Genomic DNA, 21631 nt, shown 5'->3' on the forward strand with positions numbered 1-21631 from the left:
TTTGTCAACTCTCAATAATATGGTAGGTGTACCAGATATATGTGTAAAGTTTCAGAAAAATGGTCGCCCTTGTGCTTGGTGGTGTTAATTGATTAGTTGTACAAAAGAAACAACAATTCCAGGCATTATCCCACAGGGAAAGGCTTCAATTGCAAATCTAAGACTTGGTTTTGTTGTGCCAAAAGGCACATTATAAACCTTTCCCTGGAGAATAGTTGTTATTGTGCCAAACAGTTTTTGTTGTTCCATCATAAAAATGACAAAGAAGTCTTAAAAAATTGGAATTAAAGGCGAGTAGTTATTTTGATCAATTCTCATTATTCTTTGAATAACTAATTCAGGGTGTTGGGGGACTATTCCCACTTTATCAATCCTCCTTTTTACTATCTGCACACTTTACAAAGTTTGCCGTACCAATTTGTACCTCTTATACTGACGTATCGTACATACTTGTACTAAACTAAGACTTGGCATAGGAGGTGTATTAAGTTTTGTTGCATTGAACCGACTCCCGTATCAGGTGTATTGACACTATATTAGCATGGTATCCGTACATGGTCAGGCATTGAGATTGCAAACCTTGTTACAAACCCTAGTTTATTCTTATTCTACCCTTCGTCTTTCGTCACACCTCAATATATATTAAAATCAAGGTACACCATCTTAGTACTGGGCATCCTGTCACTATGTTAGTACGCGCTCCCGTACTACATTATTGGTACCGAACCGGTACGGTATGGTATGTGCCCCGTACTGCCAGTTTAGTACAGGATGATGTATCTTGGTTAAAATGATAAATATTATTGTTTTTTAGGATATTTGCATCGACATTTCACAATATAAGACATAATATATTACTATGCTTAAAATTATGTTATAATGTTTACAAAATAATTATATCATAATAATGCATTATATTTATACAATATTATAGGATTATTACAATCATATTATAGTAATATCATGCAAATAATGATATCATATATTAACAGAATATAATAATTAATCTGGTATGGTAATGATTACAAATAACATGACATGTACTAATTATAATACTACCTGTAGTTTAACATATATTAAGTATAATATGTGCACTAAAAATATATAAATATTTTTTAAGATATAATATTATAATGCAGATTGGACTATTATATCTTCAATACAATAATTTCTAATATTATATATGCAATGTACGGTAATATATTTGTTATACAATGTGATTGTATATTATACTATTTTTTATTATAATACGACATCTGGCCTAATATTTTTTGTATAGTACATCTGCAATCGTGGAGTGCTGTAAAACTATCCTTTTCTAATAAATTAAATATATCACATCAAAATACTAGTATAATTTGATTCTCTAACATGTTGAAACTATTGTATATGATAAATTCCATAAAAATACTATACATTTACATATCATGATATTGCTCAGAAGGTATGATATAACATAGTAATAATATATTATAATATAAATAAAAGTAATATTATAATATAATTTAGCTAATCTAACATAATATAATTTTGTAATATTTGTGAATTATTTATTTGTTAATTATTTGGTGTAATTTAATTATTTTACATTTTGATAGTCATATAATTAGAATAACGTTACAACTAGTAAATGATTATGTTATATACTGTTATGAAATATTATTATATGCTATTAAATTGCCAAGCTAAATGTTTCATCTCTCACCGACATCTGGCCTAATATTTTTTGTATAGTACATCTGCAATCGTGGAGTGCTGTAAAACTATCCTTTTCTATTTTTGCAAATATTGTAATTGCAATGACATGTAGCTCCATCTACACCATATTCCTATTTATAGTCTGCCAATTAATTCCTCAAATTGATAAAAGTTTTTTTTCTTGTGTTTTATTGGCCTTGTTGTTAGTTGCTATCTAAACATACTACTTTCTATAGAGGTGTCTAAGTGTGATTGTTACTCATTATACTTCAACAATTGCCTTTGGACTAGAAATAGGATTTTGAGATGATGCTTTCTTAGTCATGTACCTTCAGTTACATGGTTTCTTTCAAGGATGTTAATTATTTGTGGTATTTTGATTTATTTTGCTGGTTACACATCGAGATTCAAATAGTTTCGGAATTTTTGGGGTGTGACACAAATAAACCACAGAATTATCTTATCCAATGATTAAGGACCTAGTCAGACCCATTATAGTAACGTATTAGACGAGAATCTGGGCCTTGGAATGCATTTGGACCCCAGGCCTCTCTAGATCCCAGCTTGATCTTGTCGTTATTGGTTGGGATTGAACGATTTGGTGACGAGGTCAATTGGTACCAACTGGGACAAAGTTCGTTCTTAGTGAAAAATAGAAATTGGTGCTTTCTTAGCTTGTCTGCTGGGATACTCACATGGGAGAGAGGAAAAGAAAGGACAGGAAGGGGAGAAGAGAAAGGAGAGGAAGAAGGGAGATAAGGTGCTTAGATCCAGCCTCCTCCTCTGATTTGGTCTCCTGTAAGCCAAAAAAGTCACAAAAATTCAGTATGCTCATCCATTTATTTTTTTACCATTTATTTGGCCAAAAATCAAGAAAATCGTGCCAAATTTTTCTCCCTTGGTATGAGATTTGGATGTTTTGTTGGGTGGGCATCAACCTAGAACACCATATTTTTAGTTTTTCTTTGTTATGTATTTCTTCTTTTAAAAAATATGATTACGCCGAATAAATTTATTGTTAAAAATAACACAAATAATTTCAAGAAGGCAAAAGATCATAGTGTATTTGTATTATTGTTGCTAGTTGTGGATCAGTTTTGAGAAAACATCTAAGAACTTATGAGGAAGAACAAAACAATGAAGAGAAATACAAGCTGGGGTGTCTTGGTGTTGTACTGGGATGCCAAGCCAACCTGAGTATCAAAATGGAAGCGTTGTACTATCATACTTATCCAGGAGCAGAGTGGTGCGGACACCAGTGCTGAAATTGAAACCCTTCATTCTTATCTCTTTCTCCCGTCACTCTTTCCATACATATTGCTCCATGGAGACTCTTTGTTTTACAATCATTACTGTTTTTGAAAGCCAAACCAATCTTCAGTTCTGATGGTGGCAGAGTTTTAGACTTGTAATTGCTGACATATCTTAAATCTGCAAGTAATTTCTGTCTTGAATTTTGAAAAGATAGATGATAAGGGAACCATGATCAATTCTGTGGATAACGTTTAAATTAAATCTTTTGGATCCCATTTTTACTATTCATGGTTCACCATAATATGGTAATCGGTTGTTTATGTGCTTAATGTGCTTTGTAAGAAGCTCCATTTAACAACCTCAACTTTTCATTCTTTTGACTCTGGTGTTATTTTTTTCCATATGGCTTTGATTTGTTCTATCAGTGATTGTAGTTTCTTCTCATTAGGAATTGCTTTCATCCTATGCATTAATGTTTGACATTTTTTAATATTTTTTAATATCCATGATGGTCTAATATTGCAAGCAATGCTTAATGTCATGATTGTCATTAATGGTGGTCCACAGGTCATCAGCCAATGTGCCGTGTTGTTCTATTTCTTTAATTAAATTTATAATTCTATATTTCTTTCTGTTCTTCTGTGCTTCTGAGTCTATAAAAGTCTTGCTTGTTAGGCTGGCCAAGGATTGGTTGGAGATGACGAGCCTGCTAGTTTGGGAGGCACTTTTCCTGCGCGTATTGAGTCATCATATGTGATTAACTTACATGATTTAGATATGAAGCATGTCAAGGATTTCACCTTTGTACATGGTAAGAGAGCATTCTGGATCTTACATCTGTCAAAGAAAGAAGTTTATGAGATTTATAATGACTTTAATGGAGGTATTAGGTCAAGTGTGTAAGGAAGTCATATTGGATTAAATTGTTTATAGGAAATTGTCTCCATGTGCAGTTGGTTTCCAGGTGTTATTTCTAATGGAGTGAAAAATTTGTATTGTTTACTGTTATTTATTTTGACATTTTTATTTATGAAGGAAAACATGACATTGCGTGTTACTCTAGAACTGAATCTTTATGTTTTCTAAATTTTTCGAATTCATCACTGGACAGATGTCTTAACTTATAAGGCTAAACTGTTCTTATCTTTTACATGCTTATGGTCCTTTTTAACATGGCAAAGCATATTTTAGCATGCTTTCTAAAGGACTTAATTTTAATAAAATTCTTACTCGGGGTTTTAAAATATTAACACATTGGTGTCCCATATAGTATGTCAAATTTCGACTTTTGCTTTCATTCTCTAGGAGCATATATTTTCCATATGGTGCCACATGCATGTGAACTTGCTAGAGTTATGATTTTAATTTTGGATTCCACTGCTTTACTTAGATGTGTTTTTATAGTTTGTAAACATTATAATTCCTTGACCTGACAATATAGAATTTGTTTTGCAGAATTGAATTGGCCATGTCGATAACTGAATAATTTAGCCATTTTGCAGTTTTCTATTTATAGCTATGAGATATGAGCATAAATAATTACTGAAATTATTTGGATAATCAACCAATTTGCAATTCTAAATGTACTTAACACCAGTTGTTGCTTCTGATTGTTACTACTAGTAATCGTTGTTTTGCTCAGTAGTTCTTTATTCTCTGACCATTGGAACTGTGGAGCATTTTTTGGCGTGGTACACCAAGAGCACCTTACCTCTGGCTCTTATTTTTCCTCTTGACAGTCATTCAATGATTTGTATATTATTATATAATTAATGAACTAAGCATGGTTCTTTTAATATCTTACTGTATACTTAAATTGTAAAAAAGATTGTTTCGATTAAACAATGTTGGAAATAACCATTATTTTGGAAAACTCTTAAACACTTCTGAGGCTTTTGAAATTTCTAGTACATTCAACTTTTGGGTTGTGACATAATTATTTTCAGCTGGAAGACTACTTGAGTGGCTTCCTCATTTTTCCTATCATGTCGGATGCCATTCCACTGAGCATCATTTTATATTAATGGCATGCCTATTGTGATAATATCATGTTTTCATTGTGCTTGCACAGAACGAGGCTGCTGGTACAACGATTAGGACAATACTCTTAATTTTGTTCATTTGGTTGATTCCTTGTTTTTCCTGAATTATACCGACTGGACTATTTTAACTATCAATAATCAAAAAAATCTATCGATTCTTGAAACAAATTCATGAATCTAAAGCAAGCTATTGAAGATTTAGCAGTTCATTTGGCAGTTAACTCAGAAGAGTTTCACTATATCTTTCATGAAATTAAAAAATAGTCAAATTTCCTTCTTCCTTTCCAATCTCAAATGTACCATGTTTGTCTAATGGTTCACCTATCCCTTTAACATAGTTGATAGTAGTAAAATATTCTCGCAGTATGCTGTAGGAAGGTTTAATAAAACATTAGAGCTAAAGAAGAAAATTTGTAGGTAAAATGAAAATTTAGAATTAAACTATTGATATAATGTTATTAACAAAAGTAAAAAAGACTAGATAATAACAAAGTACTAGCTATTCTAGTTATTAAAAATTAAATTTCTTAGATAATTAAAAGCTTTGGAAAAAAATTAATATCATTTCTTTATAATAAGTAAATATATGATAAAAGTAAAGTAATTAATAAATATATAGTTATAATTATGGAAGTTCCAAATGCTAACTATCAGGGCAAGCAAATCAACAAATTCATATCATACATTTAAGAAAATTAAAAGAAATGAAAACATAGAAAAAAACAGATTAAGAAAAAAATAAGCTGAAGCTGACCCCTATCAAATCAGACTGGCTTCTAGAGTAATACCTATGGGCTGCGCAAAGGTCATCTTGATCCGTTCTCAACTGGCTTAGGTATGAATATCAGCAAATTTGATTCAACCCACCTGGTTAAAGACAGATCTAATTTGATGCAATACAGATTATTGAAAAGGGCTCTATCTTGGTGGCGGTCTAGATTAAAGTTCAAATAGAGGGGACGTGAGCTAAACCCATGAATTATGATTCAGTTTTATAAGCCTAACTTGTATGATCAAAACTAGTTTTATTGAATCTTTGTGATGCTAGATCAACGATTGCTGAACCAATACCGGGTGCTATACCGATCGGTGCCCGGTACGGTTCAATATCGGTTCGGACCGAACCGAATCAGTTGGTGCTGGTTCACAATCCTTTTTTCTGGAGTTCTCTCTCTTTTCGAACTTTTTCTATGAATTTAAGTCTAATTTGATATTTTATTAATTTTTTTGATATTTTCTGATGTTTCTATGATCCCGGTTTAAGCTAGATGATACATCTTATTGCTTTAAAATGATATAAATCATAAAATAAACAACATAAATTATCTTCAAATCAAGATACAATCAATTATATACTTTTAAAGTCCAACAAACATACATAATAAAATCTAAAATCGGGTCGAGTGACGATGCCTCTCGTAAATATTCGGATCATCAGCATAATTAGGAGGCACATCGACCCACCCCTCTATCCAAGTGGCAGCGTAGTTTTGTATGTTCATCCCATAAGGAATGCGCGTCGGGTTGTAAGCACTCTCGGATCTCTTATTGAAGCTCTAGCTCTGAGAGGTGTCCTTTAACTGATAATACGACTGTGGAGGGGCCTATCCGAATATGCTACCGGTAAAATTCGATCCGTGAGATGCTCCGAACTGCGCAGGATAGTAGCCATCGAAAGATGCCTCAGATGCACCATATCCATATTCATATCCATATCCGTGTGGGTTATAGGCTGTATGTGGGTGCGGATAATAGGATCTAATATGAGACTCGAAATCTGATACGTTTATGGATCTTACTCCACGTGCGAGGTCATCTGTAGCTGCATTGTATCCTTCTGAATAACCATAAGGAGCCCATCTTCTATATGCAATCGTATTCTCGCGGGCTTTGCCAGATCGTCCACCGTGGTCCCGATCCTGTGTAGCATACGTAAATTGAGACTCTTCGGTGTATTGAAGACCACCCTGCGGCTGTCTCATAAACAGTGGTCTTCCGTTCTCCACTTTGTCCATGGCCAGTAGATCCATGACCACCAGAACTGTCGTTGCTGCTGTTCCAGGACTTCTCGACACTCTCCATTGGGGATGCAAGTGTCTTTTATTTGTGTGGTCTGCTGGGCAGTTGCCTTCTTACTCTTCGTGCCCCTCTACCTGGCTATGTCGTCCTCCTGACTGAGTTGACCGGATAGCGTAGTGGCCTCGTCCGAGCATCTCTCAATCATATTTTTGAGAGGATATCTCGAACAAGGAGTCATGTGGTGATTGGCTCCCCTGCGGCTGTGGCTGATCAGTTATAAAAATGCGTAGAATATTGTGCTCAGCCCATTATCCGTATCGAATCTAGCCTCATTGGCTATGAAGCTGGCCGGTTGTGGAGGCGATTCTGGCTCGTTAAGCTCCGGCTTTTGTTGTCTTCGATCATAGGATCATCATCACTATTAACGAAAGCACTATGGATCGGATTTGTATACTTGAGCTCCAGTTCCTCCTGAATGCACTTTAACTTCAATCTCAGATTGTAGTGGACATATACAAGATCGTTGAGGCGCTTCTATGTCAAATAGTTTCTTTGCTTGCTGTGGATGAGGGTGAAGGTGGACCAGCTATGTTCACAACCACTCAAGGAGACCGTCTAAGAGAGGATCCGGATAGCTAGCCGCTTAAGATTTTTCGCAGACAACCCAAAATAAATCCACCATTCAACTGCAAAAATATTGATTTAAAATAGATATAAGATAGTACCATATTAGTAACCATCTAACACCAGGTGAATATCTTTCTGATGGGTAACATACCTCAATTTATAGTTGTTTTACTCATGACAGCTGCCCGCTGTCCAAAGTTGTTGCTGCTCTTTCTAAATAATTTAGTTTGTGAAAAAGAATCGTGTTGTATTATGTTAATAATAGAAGATATTGGTTAACTTACATATGCCACTTAAGTTATCTCTTTTAGGCATAGGGCTACGACTTCTGGATCAAACTCCATCTTATAAATGACATTACGCAGAGTTGTCAGAAGTTCGTTATCCATGCCAATTCTAGCTACACTGTACTGAAATCGGGGGTTCAGGTAGTATGCTGCATATAAAGGAGACTGTCTTAGTAAAATTATACAAGTACAGGAGCAGTCTAATTTTCAATGTTTTGCTTACCTATTAGATGCAAGTCCCTGCCTATTTGGTAGTCCCACCGCCGCTCAATGATGTCGATGTACTCCTAGGCATGGGCTGGATCTACCTCGTTGATCTGAGCCTTTGCCCCCTCCATCATGTGATACAAGAAGCCCAGAGGTAGCTCTCGCTATCCATGGGCCGAAGCACTTTGTATAATGGTCTGATAGGCTTCACTATCGCAGTGGCCCACTGCTAGAATGTCTGTTTCATCACCAAGTCTTCGACACTGCTTCCTTCAGTGTCAGTCCTCGCATATCTACTTTCCTGCTACTCGAGACTGACAAACATCTGACGTAGGGCTGCTTTCTTCTCAAGAAGGCTACCAAGTGTGACATAGTTGGTAGCAAATCGTGTGACTCCCGGTCTCAATATCGGTTCAACCATTACACATCATAGTCAGTCTATATGTGGCCACTTGCTCTTGTAGGAGGCAATCTATTTCTCTAGCTCCTTGTTACTGTCAAGAAGTTCACCGTATGTCCTTCGGGCCTAAAGAATTTACAATGAGATCGACAGCCTGTATGGTGAAAATGACAGATCTGTAGTACGTATTGTCTGCCAAATTCGCTGGGATGTGGCTGAAGTGGAACCGGGATCCAATAGCTCGATGTAACAAGGCCTTTATTTATTCCAATGAGGTGTAGAATAAGAGTTAGATTCCTCGTTAAGTGAGAAGAGGTAAAAAGTTCTCCAAAATAGAGAAATATTATAAAAATTCTCATTTTGAACAAAGGCTAAATTTTGATTTTTATAACAATTTCTCCTTCTATCATGTTGCCAAATTCCTCTCGAACTAGAAATTATGGCCTCTCAAAACTTTGGTTTGCGACAGAATCTTGGATTTGGCAGATATTGCTCTCAAACCTCAACTAGACCAACCCAAAGTGGCTAGAGTAGTTTATAGCAAGCTCGGTGATCCTTCCAGATTAGGGCTTTCCTTATTTGGGAAATTTTAGCATCTGCTAATTAGAATTACAAATCAGTCCTCCTTTCTATTGGAGGATTGATCTTCATTACCAAATATTATTGATGGCTTTGCAATATATTTTTTGGTGTTAGCACCGAAGGTCTTAATCGAGACACAAGCTTTGAGTTGTGCAATCTTCTCCTCCAATTGATTGAGGCGAGACTTCACATCATCATCCATTGAGTAGAAGTCATCCTCGCCTTTGTCTTTCGATGTACATCGAGCATTGAAAAGCTTCTCTCCATTTCTTGTACTATCGGTAGGTTTGGACCATACATTAGAGCTTTGTAGATATAAGGTCCGAGGCTTTGGTACTAACTTGATCCAATTGAAGAGAGAGAACAAATTCCTTCATTTTGCTAAACAAGATCTCCCAAGCATATAATAGTAGAATATGAAGGTAGGGCTCTAAGCCTTGTTTACTTTCGTTAGAGATGAAGAAAACTGTTAGACAAATCCTTTATTTATACTAGTGTGGTTCAAGCCTCTAAATCCTGATTGAATTTCTCTTCTAATTAAAAAGGGGATTAGGCGAAAACATGGTGAAACCCTTTTTGCTTCTTCATTTGTACAAATCCAGGGTACAATGCCTTTACTTACACTAGTGAGGTCCATCCTTTTAGAATCCAAATGGATTCCTTTTCAAGTTAGAAAGGGTGAAAAGTTTTGCAAACTAGAAAATATTATAAAAATATTGACCTTTGGTAGCTTGCCTACTCTCTCTTAGTCTGTCTCTCTCTCTCTCTTGGATGACAACAACCCTGATAGCTTCGTCCCCTCTTTCTCTTTGTCCTTTCTCTCTCTTTCTCTTTCTCTCCCCCCTTTCCTTCCTCTCCTTCCTCCTCTCCCCCCTTTCCCTCTCCCTGCACTGGTCCCAAGTTATGCCTCTGGTCTGTATGGTACATGCTATACTAAACTGGTCATTGGCTGGTATTGGACCTCAGTATTGGTCGGCGAACCTGACATACAAAATATGATTCTGACCAAGGTTTTAAGTTTTTTCTTGGGAAAGGATGCCTTGTATACTCGGGATGGTGGATGTCTCGTCCCGTTTTGGTCCATTTCTTGATTTGTCTCATCTTGACACGTGGGATGGTGCCCTATCCTGTCTACGATACCCCCTTTTGAGACCCAGGTCAGTGGGATGCAAGATACCCTACCGTCCCATTTGTATTTAAAACCTTGATTCATACCTATGTTTTTAGCTATTCCATGCTATACACTATATTTATAACCATTGTTGACTTAGGACTAAGTAATCAAATCAAACAAAATAAGAATTACTTGGGGACTAAGTGACTTGTAGGCCAAATAACTTGATGGCTTAGTGAGTTAAAAAAGACTAACTTGGTGGCCTATTAACTTAACATCCAAGTTAGTTAAATGTCAAGTAACCTAATATCTGACTTTAATTAAACATTAAACAAAAAAAGAACTCCATAAATGATCAAATTTTGACTGTGAAATAGCTTTGATGCCCCAACCTGATTTTTTGACAGTCTTAGCAGTTGGATGGGGCTTAGATCATTGTAATAGAAAATTTGATGCATTATCAAGGCCCTTAACTTCATAACTAATGTAAATCAACCCCAACCTGCACTCGACTGCAGAGAGACTTAAAGTTGAAGTAGGAGGAATGATAATCTTATCTCTTTTTTTTTTTTTTTGAATTTTGGATAGATTGATTTTAGAAAGATAAGAGGGGACCGATGCTTGAGTAGGGGTGATCGATGTTTTTCCTCCTATTCTCTGTCTTTTCTTTGAATCTTGAGAGGGGGGATTTTTCTTGTCTGTTTATTTTATAACTATACAGACTCATATGCTTTAGAGCTACTTTAATAACTAATTTTTTGTTATTGGTGCTGCTGTTGTTGTTATTATTATTATGCTGCAATCATTGTCAAAGCCTTTTTGCATCATATATTAATTTGATTGTAGACCAGAATTCAAAGTTTAGAAGGCTCCATGGAACTATTAAATTTTCACAAGAATATAATAATTTTATAAATCTGTTGGGCTTGGTGTAATATGTCATATTGTCATGTGTTTTATTTGTTTGTTCAACCTACTCACAACAGATATGTATTGCAACATCTGTGAACGTTTCATTTATTACTTTGATCTTAAAAAGATTCAGAATACCTTAACTGACAAACTGTGTCCCCTCTATAAAGTCAGCTATAAGAACTAAGATAGGGTCCTGGCCAAACTGTCCCACAGAGCACAATTATGATCATTGAATGTCCCGTATGCATATGTTGTATTTCATCTTCTAACAAGGATAGGCTTATGGTGAAATGTATATTAGCGAATTCTGAGCTTTCTTCTTGCTTGGTCCATGGTATTCAGATGCAAGGTCTTTTTGTATGTTTAGGTCAGAAACTCCGAATTCTTTTCTTTCTGCATATTATCTCTGTGCATGTTTGTTTGCATACATCTATGCATGTGTGAGGCATGTTGGTGATACAAATTAATTTGATGGTGGAAATTCTTCAATTTTCTATAAATCTATATTCATCAATCTCACAACTTTTTCAGCTATGATTCTGCTTAATTCTTTCTTTTATGTCCTGTTTCTTTTGATCCTTAAAGACAATTAATTTCTTTCCTGGGCAGGTTATATTGAGCCTGTTATGGTTATACTTCATGAAAGAGAACCTACCTGGGCTGGTCGGATCTCATGGAAGCACCATACTTGCATGATCTGTGCACTTAGTATCAGCACAACTCTAAAACAGCATCCTATGATATGGTCTGCTGTGGTAGGCGCTTCTACTTGATTTCCATACTATATTCTTGCCTTGGGCAGTTTGTATTGTTCAAGATATAGCTTCCGTCACCATGTTTTTTATGGCATCTAATTCACACCATCATTATCGTGCTGTTTGAGTACCTAAAGTAGATGTCAATTTGGTCTAGCAAGTCACATTTCTTTGTCAAGTATCGTTGATTTTGTTGTAGATAGGGTAAATTTTTCATGTTTCACATGTCAAGAAGCACATCCCATGCAGCTTGTTGCAGGGCCACCTTCTGTTTTAAATTTGAATGTTCCTGAACTGACACAATAGCTGAAGATTTTTTTGTTCCATCATTTTGCATTTCTTGTTATTCATCAATTTTTCTTAGAATCTGAAATTTTACATACCATTTTGTTATGAACCATGCTGGAGATTAAATGCCAAATGATCAAAGTTGCTTGCAGTTTAAGAGTCTTGTTAATCGTGTCTTTGCACATGTATGCTTGTTCCATGTGCTTGTACACTTGCTTGAGTGTGTGTTTATGCGCATCTTGCATGCACCATGCATGCATATGCGCCTGTCTTGTGCACATGCATGCACGCGTCTGCAAGTCTGTGCATGTGGTGGATGATTAGCACTTTAGTTGCAGATAACATTTAGTTTTAAATACATTTTGCAACATAGAGGACCAGATTATATCCTTTTTACAATCTTCATTCATTGGTAATCACAATTTAGCCAACTGTGAGCTGTATATTGTTTCTCTTATGGAATGCATAATATTTCCAACCAACGTCCGCCGAACCGGTATCGGGTTCCGTACCGGTTCGCACCCGATACAGTTTGGTACCATATCAAACCGGCACGCCCAATTTTTTTAAAATTTTTAAGAATATTTAATTTGTAATCACCCTATTTGAACTTTTTCAATGATTTTAAGTCTAATTTGATTTTTTTTGATATTTTTTTGATGTTTTTATGATTTCGGTTTAATTTAGATGATGCATCTTATTACTTTAAAATAATATAAATCATAAAATGAATAACATGAAATATTCTTAAATCAAGTAGTGATGTGAAAATTAAAAAATAATATAATCAATTACATACATTTAAAGTCCAAAATACATACCGATATTTAAAATTCGGTTGAGTGGTGATGTCTTTCGTAGATATCCGGATCATCAGCATAGTCAGAAGGCATATCAGCTTACCCCATAACCAAACGGCATTGTCTTGTACGTTCATCCCATAAGAAATGCGTGCCGGGTTATAAGCACTCTTGGATCTCTCGCTGAAGCTATAGCTCTGAGAGGTATGTTCTGGCTGATAATACAGTTGTGGAGGAGCTAGAATGGTGTGATAGAGTTGTGATACAGAAAGCTCTGGCTGGACATTTACCTGATAATATAGTTGTACCTGATAATATAGTTGTGATACAGAAAGCTCATCTGGGGTAGCTCTTGCTGTCCATGGCCCGAAACACTTTGTACAATGGTCTGATAGTCTTCACTATCGCGGTGGCTCGCTGCCAGAATGTCTGTCTCATCACCAAGTTCTCGACACTGCTTCCTTCAGTATCGGTCCTCGTATATCTACTTTTCTGCCACTCGGGACTGACAAACATCTGATGTAGGGCTGCTTTCTTCTCAAGATGGCTATCAAGTGCAACACGGTTGGTAGCAAACCATGCGACTCCCGGTCTCAATATCGGTTCAACCATCACATGTTATAGTCAGTCCATATGTGGGCCACTTGCTCTCATAGGAGGCAATCTATTTCTCTAGCTCCTTGTTACTGTCAAGAAGTTCACCGTAGATATCCTTCAGGCTTAGAAGATTTATAATGGGACCGGCAGTCTGTATGGTGGAAATGATAGACTGTAGTACGTATTGTCTGCCACATTCGCTAGAGTATGGTTGAAGTGGAACCGGGGTCCAATAGCTCGCCACATATCCTTCTTCTTATCTTGCTTCAGCATTAAGTCAATCTTCCGTCTTCTTCTTGAAAATTCTCTCCTTTGCTGCTTTGAAATTAATAAAGTGCTTCTTTACCAGCTGTCGAATCTTCTGTGAGCATTTCCGGTACATAGATATGTCGGGGTAACCACTACCTAAGTCTGCTTCAACGTGCTTACCTCTTTCATGAACTTTGTGTTGCATCAGTTGCACTTCCAATAGTGCCAGCTCGAGAGCATTTGCCCATTATTCCACCCAATGTCATGCTTTGTTTTCTTTTTTTTCTTGATGGCTCCATTTTTACAGGTCTAGTACGCTAGTTTATTTATCAATTATTTAAAAATAGCAAATTTTTTTTACGATGAATACAATTTTTTACCTTAGAAAATACATCTAATTTATCTAATACATAACCCTATTTTTTATATTTTTTAATTATTTATATATTTTCAATAATTTTTAAATTTAAAAATATACTTAAATATCATAAATTTAGAAAACTATGATTTCTATGTCAGAAATTATTTCTGAGTTATGTAATACGTACTACTAATTTTTTGTAATTTTTGACATTATTTATATATTTTTAATGATGTTTTAAGTTTAAAAATAATTTTTAAATATTAATATTTAAAAAAATTAATTTTACCTCAGTTTCATGTAGAACCCAATAATAGATGCTACATATATTTTTTTAAGGCCCTCGGGCATGCATCAAAGGCTACTTGTTTCTTATTTTTTTTAAAATTTAGGCGTAGGCCACTGTGCGCATGATCGTATCAAAACATAAATAATTGGACACCAAATTTTTATGAAGAGTAGCTTGCATGCTCCTGAATATGTTTTTGATTTTTTTTTTATTTATTTTAATTTTTTTCTTTGTCTAATCTGAAAAAATATTTTTAGTTTTTAAAAATTATATATAACTCAAAAATTAAAATTTTTTATGTCAGCGTATAAATTGTCCATAGATCTAGAACATATAAAAAAATGAAGCCCAAATTAAAAATTTTGGTATGATTTTTTTTTTTTTTTGCAATTTTTGAGCTATTTTTTCAAGCCTTCTCCAAGAAGGAGGAAATGAGATAGGGGAGAGTAAGCATACCTTATTTAATCTTGGATCTTTTTTTTGATAGCCTGAATCAGTATTGATTTTGGAATATTTGGGATGGAGACTCCGCTACTTTTCTAATGATGTTAGGAAGGCCTTCTCGGAACGCTCTACAGTGACATCCCTGTTTCAAACCGGGTTGACCTGGTGCGAACTGGCTACTTGCATCGAGTCTGCACCGTATTGGCCGATTCCAGCCGGTTCTGACACGTATGGGCCAGTTCGGACACGTATCGGCCAGTTTCAGCTAGTTCGGACACGTATCAGCCGGTTCCGGTTGATAAAGGACCGGTTCTGGCCGGTATAGGGCCGAAATTAGAATTATAAGGCGGACCGACTTGATTTCGCACTGGTTCAGCCCGGTTCAGCCGACCATGTTTCCAACATTTTTCCGATCTTTTAGATTGTCTTGTCTACCAAGTGCCAACAACTCATGAGGAGGCTTGCAATGGGTCGATTGGGTCGGGTTTGGGCTGTTGTGAAGTGTGTTTGGGTCGAAAAAATTCCCAACGCAAACCTAACCATTTGAAATCATGTTGGAAAATGTAAATCGATACCTGATCCTTTTATTTTACATAAATCCCGACCCACTCACATACCAATTTAAATATTTGCTCATCAATTATATATAACTAGAAGGTAAAGCAAATCATAGCATGCAAAGTGCACAAACAAAAGAATTCATGTTTAACTTGCAAGTCATCATAAAAAAAATAAAACTTAGGATATATACAAGTCCCCATCAAAAACTAATCAATGGTGAATTAACTAAAATGCAATAATAAGAATAAAGAAGGCTATAAAAATCTACTTGTTTTGTGGGCATGAGCTCCATAGTTGCTATCATGGTTAGTATATATTTCTGCAAGTGATATTACTATCTTTGCTACGCTTCAAAAAAACTGATGTATTTCTGTCATACATCTACTTAGATGATCCACCAGGTTTGGGAGCTAAACCCAAACCCACCCAAGAAATGGGTTGGTTACGGTTGACCTGTTTCTAACCCGAATTTAAGAAGGCCAACCCAAACACTTCTATTTCGGGTGGGTTCATGTGGGTTGGCAGGTGCGGGTCATGTTTTGCTTGGTGAAGTCCTACTATTCTTTGTGCTTAAATTAATTGTCTTCCATTTTCTCATATTAATCTCCATCTCCGAACCTATTAATTGTTGTTGGTCCAATCTATGTCAAATTGCTTCTTGATTATCTAAACTGACATGTATGATCGGCATCCTAATGTATCATCTACTAGATGGAGGAAAGCTAAATTTCTTTATACTGCAACATTTTCTCTTGTACCACATTGGTGCAGTTTGCATTTTATAATTTCTGAATATCGTGCTGGTTGAGTTGAAACTTGCCATCATGCCATTGTTTTGTCTGAAATTGATTTGTGACATATTCATTTTTTAGCTGGTTTCATTGGTGAAATGACCACCAGAAACTAGCTGAATAGCTTGCATGTGAAGAGAGAGGCATGAGTGGCAAACTAGTTTTCTCCAGTACAATATCATGTTAACGACAGCTAGTTAGTTTTGCAAAAAATTTCTGACCTATTTGAATTCATGTTTTCTTCAGAATCTTCCGCATGATGCATACAAGCTTCTTGCAGTGCCTTCTCCTATTGGTGGTGTTCTTGTAATATGTGCTAATACCATTCATTATCACAGTCAGGTAATTCCATTTCATTTGAAGCTGCCTGTTGTGGTGATAATAAGTACCACTTTTATATATTGGCATTTTATTTTTTACTTTATTCAAGCACTCACTTTATGCAATTTATCTTGATGATTTTTACAGTCTGCATCTTGTTCACTTGGCCTCAACAATTTTGCAAATCAGCCAGAAAATAGGTACATATCCTTCAAAGATTGCCAATCGTTTTACAATTTTCCTGTTTTGTGTCATTTAAATAAATTAGTTAGATATACATTCATGTGGCTGATTATCTACATGCACATATTTATGTAGACTTGGCCATGTTACCTGTATTTCTCATTAGGAAAATCAAGGTTTTGTTAACCTTCTAACACATAACATAAATATGTTTCAGCTCAGAGATGCCGAAATCAAACATCAATGTGGAGCTTGATGCAGCCAATGCGACATGGTTATCACATGATGTTGCCATGTTCTCATCAAAAACTGGAGAACTACTCTTGCTTACATTGGTTTATGATGGGAGGTATCATGACCTTATATTTCCTTGACATATATTTCCTTGCCTATTAAGGACAACAATTATCCATTCCTCTTGCTCTGTATTACAGAATTATCATATGCAGTTTACTGAACTTAACTCACTGCATTTCTTGTTCCCCATACAAAGCCACAATTTTGTTGATTTTCAATAATTATTGAAAGACCATGGGGTTAGTGATGGTATTTTTGTTGATCTTTATTTCGCCTCTTACTTGCAGAGTTGTGCAGAGACTTGATCTTATGAAATCAAAAGCTTCAGTTTTGACCTCAGTTAGTTGCATTAACTGGATTCATGTTATATTGCAAATTCATTATGTTTCTCCTGATCATCTTCACTAAATATTTTTTATTGTCCTTTTGACTTTGCTTATGATGCCTTTTGCCTTGTTCCAACAAGGGCATCACGACAATTGGAAGTTCATTCTTTTTCCTGGGCAGTCGTTTGGGAGACAGCCTTCTTGTGCAATATAGTTGTGGGACATCCACACCAACAACAGCCAACATGAAAGATGAGGTGCAGATATGAAATGTTTCTTTTGATGTTGGCTTTCTCATATATCAATTCATGTTTATAACTTTTTCCCCAATTTCTTCATTTTTATTTGCGTTTTAAAGTATGAGTATTTTAAGATCTTTGATAGTTTTGTCATGGTATTAGTAAGTTCATTGGATATGTACATCGTGATTGAGCTTTATTTCATTGTAGAATTCATAGCAATTCATTAAAACACAGACATTTTTAAAATTGCCATGGACGTTTGTTTTGTTGTAACCTCTCTCATTTATCTGTTCCCCAATTTTCATGGTATTTGAGGATCTGGAATTCTGCCGCAAGTCATGAATTTTCTCTATAAATTTCTATCATCTTGTTCTAGACTAAATTATCTAGACTTGCTTCATTTTTTATTAGTGAATTATTTTTATAATTTATTCATTTTATTTATCAATTATTTTAAAAATTTATAGAAATTATAGAAATTAAAATGGTTGAAAGTTTGGAGGTACTGCATATATTTTTTCTAACCTAGATAAAGGTGTGTTTTGGTTGGGTCTGTTTTACATTTCCACCAATATGTTCTGGTGCTCTCGGATGCTCTCAAAAGTGATCCACATCTGACAATAATAAAAAGCATATGCACGCTTATAGTATAAACATGCTACAGTTATTTTATGAAATATGATTTCATAAAATAAAATATACATCTGAAAAAATTCATGGTGTTGCCCAACCTACAAAATGCCCGAATTTTCATGCCGAATGGAAAACGTTTGGCATGATCTCCCCTTATATCTTGAGTTTGGCCTAATAAATGGTAAGAAAGAGGGTGGGAGATGGTATTACCTAATTTATAATAGAAATTTGGCTTAGGAGAGACTGAATCTAAGCGAGTTTCACCAGATCTGGGCCCTTCCTCCCCCCTACTTTCCTTTTTCGCTCTAAATTCTTTTCCTCATGCACAAACATACCCCCCCCCCCCCCCCTCCAACACCCTCTCTCTCTCTCACACACACTTGCATGTGCAAAAATAATAAAAAGAGCCATAGGTTCCCTTGTTTTTTTGGTACTAGGTCTTTATTAGATGGCTTTAACAGACCTGGTCACCGACTTGGCCAATCCTTGCCAAGACGTACCAATACAGAATGGGCACCCTGATCTATGCAAACTTAGGCCCTGCAGCCATTCCAACACCCAACCATTCATTAGTTTGATTCAGGACAGTTGAGATCAAGGTTTGCCAAATCGGACCGAACAACTCGGTTCGGCCCGAGCTCGTATCGAGCTGACCCACCGGGGAACCAGGTTGGTTCACCTATTTTCTTGGAACTGGCTCCGAACTGACTGGAATCGGTCTCGAACCGATAGAAACCGGCCGGAACCGGCCACGAACCGCATAGACTCGGTATGAACCAGCCGGTTCCATGCAAAATCGGTGAGAACTGTCCGGTTTGCACCGAGTTGGACCGGTTCCGGATCGTCCTCCCTTCCCTCTCTTTCTTTTGTTTTAAAAGTAAGTTGGGAAGGCCTGAGAAACTAATAAGTTGGGAAGGCCTGAGAAACTAATAAGTTGGGATGTTTCTCAGGCTTTTGCAACCTATTCGGATAACTCCTCTTTCCTACGGCAAAAAATACGCTGATTCAGTAAGATTGAAGGAGGATCCAACTTAAAAATAAAGTATGCTTCCTCTTCTCTATCTCATTTTTTCTGTTTTTTGACGCCGAAAAATACCTTAAACTTTACAAAATTAGGGTAGATCATGTCAAAATTTTTGATTTTGGCTTGATTTTATGATATGCTCAGATTATATATAATTTTTAAAAATTAAAATAATATTTTTGGATTAAAAAATGAAATCAGGAGCATATTTTAGGGTATGCAAGCTACTCTTCTGCTAAATTTGATGCCTATTTATTCAATTTTTGATGCGATCATGCGTATAGTGGCTCAAGCCTAAATTTTTAAAAAATAAACAAGTATTAGTCTTTGATGCATGCCCATGGGTCTAGAAAAATATATGTAACATCCATGGTAGGGTTCTACATGGATCTGAGCTCAAATTAATTTTTTAAAATATTTATATTTAAAAATTATTTTTTAATATAAAAAATTAAAAATATATAATTAATACCAAAAATAATAAAAAATTAGTAGTACGTAATATATATTTCATAAGTATTTTCTAAATTGGGCGTGCTGGCACGCCCAAGTGTGGAACCGGCACGCCTAAGCGTACTTTATGTTGGTACGGTACCGAACCGCCCGCCGACCGCTACGGGTCCCGGTATTAGTTCAGCAGACCTTGGCTGAGATAGAGTGGGGTTCGCTAGGTCTTGAACCCTTGTTTGGTCTAGATTAATAAATGGAAATCTTATCTCAAGTCCTTAGTGGTTAAGCTAGTTTGCTCTATATATTTCTATTCCCACATAGATTGCTATAATTGACTGGATTGTTTTCATTGCTGTTCAAGATAGAGGAATTAACATTTTTGTGTGGAGATTAGGATGTTAGTTAGAGGTTCAGTGAGATATAATATTTTTTTTTCACTCGGTATTAGTAGGAAAAGAGAAATATTGCTAAGATATAATCATCCAAGTACAAATACGAACCTCCTCATCCTGGATTGGGACAGTATATATTAGTTTTAGTCTAACTTCTAATTTTGATTGGGATAGTTTCATGTTTCAGACTATTTTGGTTGTGGCATAAGCTTACATTTGGAATTTCTTTGAAGTTTGAAAGTTATCTTATGTAATATAGATTGAATGGTAGATTGAGTGCTCTTATGAATGGTTCTTTACTGATCAATCAAAATTGTATTCCATATGAATTTTTCTTTTTGAAAGATAATAGGATTAATAGTATGATAGCTGAACTGCTTGTACTCTAAAAGGAATGTCCCATTGTGCATGGTCTTAATATGGCAGGTTGCTGATATTGAAGGCGATGGCCCCTCAGCAAAGAGGCTACGAAGGATGTCATCTGATGCTCTACAAGAAGTTGTCAGCGGTGAGGAGCTTTCATTGTATTCCACAGCTCCAAATAGTTCAGAATCAGCACAGGTTTGTAGGCACTCAGTTGCAAAGTTTTCATGTTTGCCTTCAAGCCTTTTGTTACATTTTATGTCCCTCTGGTGCTTGTTGCATTTCTTAAGATGCATTGATGTGTTTGTCAACGTGATGATAGTTGTTTTCCGATAAGCATGTCAGTTTGTCATGTAGGTTTTATTGTTTGCAATCCAGTGTCAAGATTTCTATCATCTTAACTCTGTAATCAAGTTTTAACTTACATAAAATGGCACAATTCAATGTTCTGTCTCTTGTAAATACAAGAAAGTTGTATTTTTGTCAGATAATTGCCAAAGTCTTTACATCAGGTATTTTATCAGATTTTTTATTGCCTGTATTTTGTTCAAATGCTATTTCTATTTGTTTTTAACTTTTAAGGACTTACTGCCTTATGTTAACACGTCCTACTAAGTCATGATTAGTTAGGATCTGGAAAAACAAAAATATCAAATAATCTGACATGAATGCTTTTGATTTCTGAAGTTGATATTTGTTGGAAGTCGTTGCTGTCAACCTGGGTTAGAATCCTTCTCACACCAATATAATGGGTGGGGGCCTATATACATTTAGTCAGACAATTACTACTTTACAAAATAATTGCATCTTCAGTTACATGCCTATATACATGCAGCTCACGCTTTTATATAGGGTAGAGATATGCTGCTCCATTTGGAGCAATAGCAACTTTGTCCTACCAGAAAATGCCTTTATGACAGTTTTACACTTGGCGGTTGCACTAAAAAGCTGTAAGTGCATGAGGATAGGGTAGAGTTGTACTTCTCCGGTTGGAGCAAGTTATCCACTTTCTCCAACCAGAAAATATCTTTTTCACAGTTTTCCACTTGCTGAATTGCATTAGAAAGCTTTATATGCGTTGGGGTGTTTCTGTCATCCGATATGAGCAACAACTCCAGCA

The 21631-nt window shown here is 35.7% G+C and overlaps 1 protein-coding gene across 4 annotated transcripts in view; it reads left to right on the forward strand.

The window, feature by feature from the left end:
- The window catches only part of LOC103708691 (cleavage and polyadenylation specificity factor subunit 1), a 78813-nt gene that overhangs the window by 17489 nt on the left and 39693 nt on the right, over window positions 1-21631 (forward strand). For all 4 annotated transcript variants that reach the window (XR_005510775.1, XR_005510776.1, XM_008793741.4 and 1 more), the window contains exons 4-11: window positions 3628-3763; window positions 11755-11900; window positions 16527-16622; window positions 16749-16801; window positions 17002-17133; window positions 17369-17420; window positions 17548-17664; window positions 20575-20709. Coding sequence is in view for 2 of the 4 variants with exons in the window: in XM_008793741.4 (XP_008791963.2) it covers window positions 3628-3763; window positions 11755-11900; window positions 16527-16622; window positions 16749-16801; window positions 17002-17133; window positions 17369-17420; window positions 17548-17664; window positions 20575-20709 (867 nt within the window). In the remaining 2 variants the exon portion in view is untranslated. The remainder of the gene's footprint in view (window positions 1-3627; window positions 3764-11754; window positions 11901-16526; window positions 16623-16748; window positions 16802-17001; window positions 17134-17368; window positions 17421-17547; window positions 17665-20574; window positions 20710-21631) is intronic.

The sequence above is a fragment of the Phoenix dactylifera genome, chromosome 2 (genome assembly GCF_009389715.1).
Source record: "Phoenix dactylifera cultivar Barhee BC4 chromosome 2, palm_55x_up_171113_PBpolish2nd_filt_p, whole genome shotgun sequence".
Lineage (NCBI taxonomy): Eukaryota > Viridiplantae > Streptophyta > Magnoliopsida > Arecales > Arecaceae > Phoenix > Phoenix dactylifera.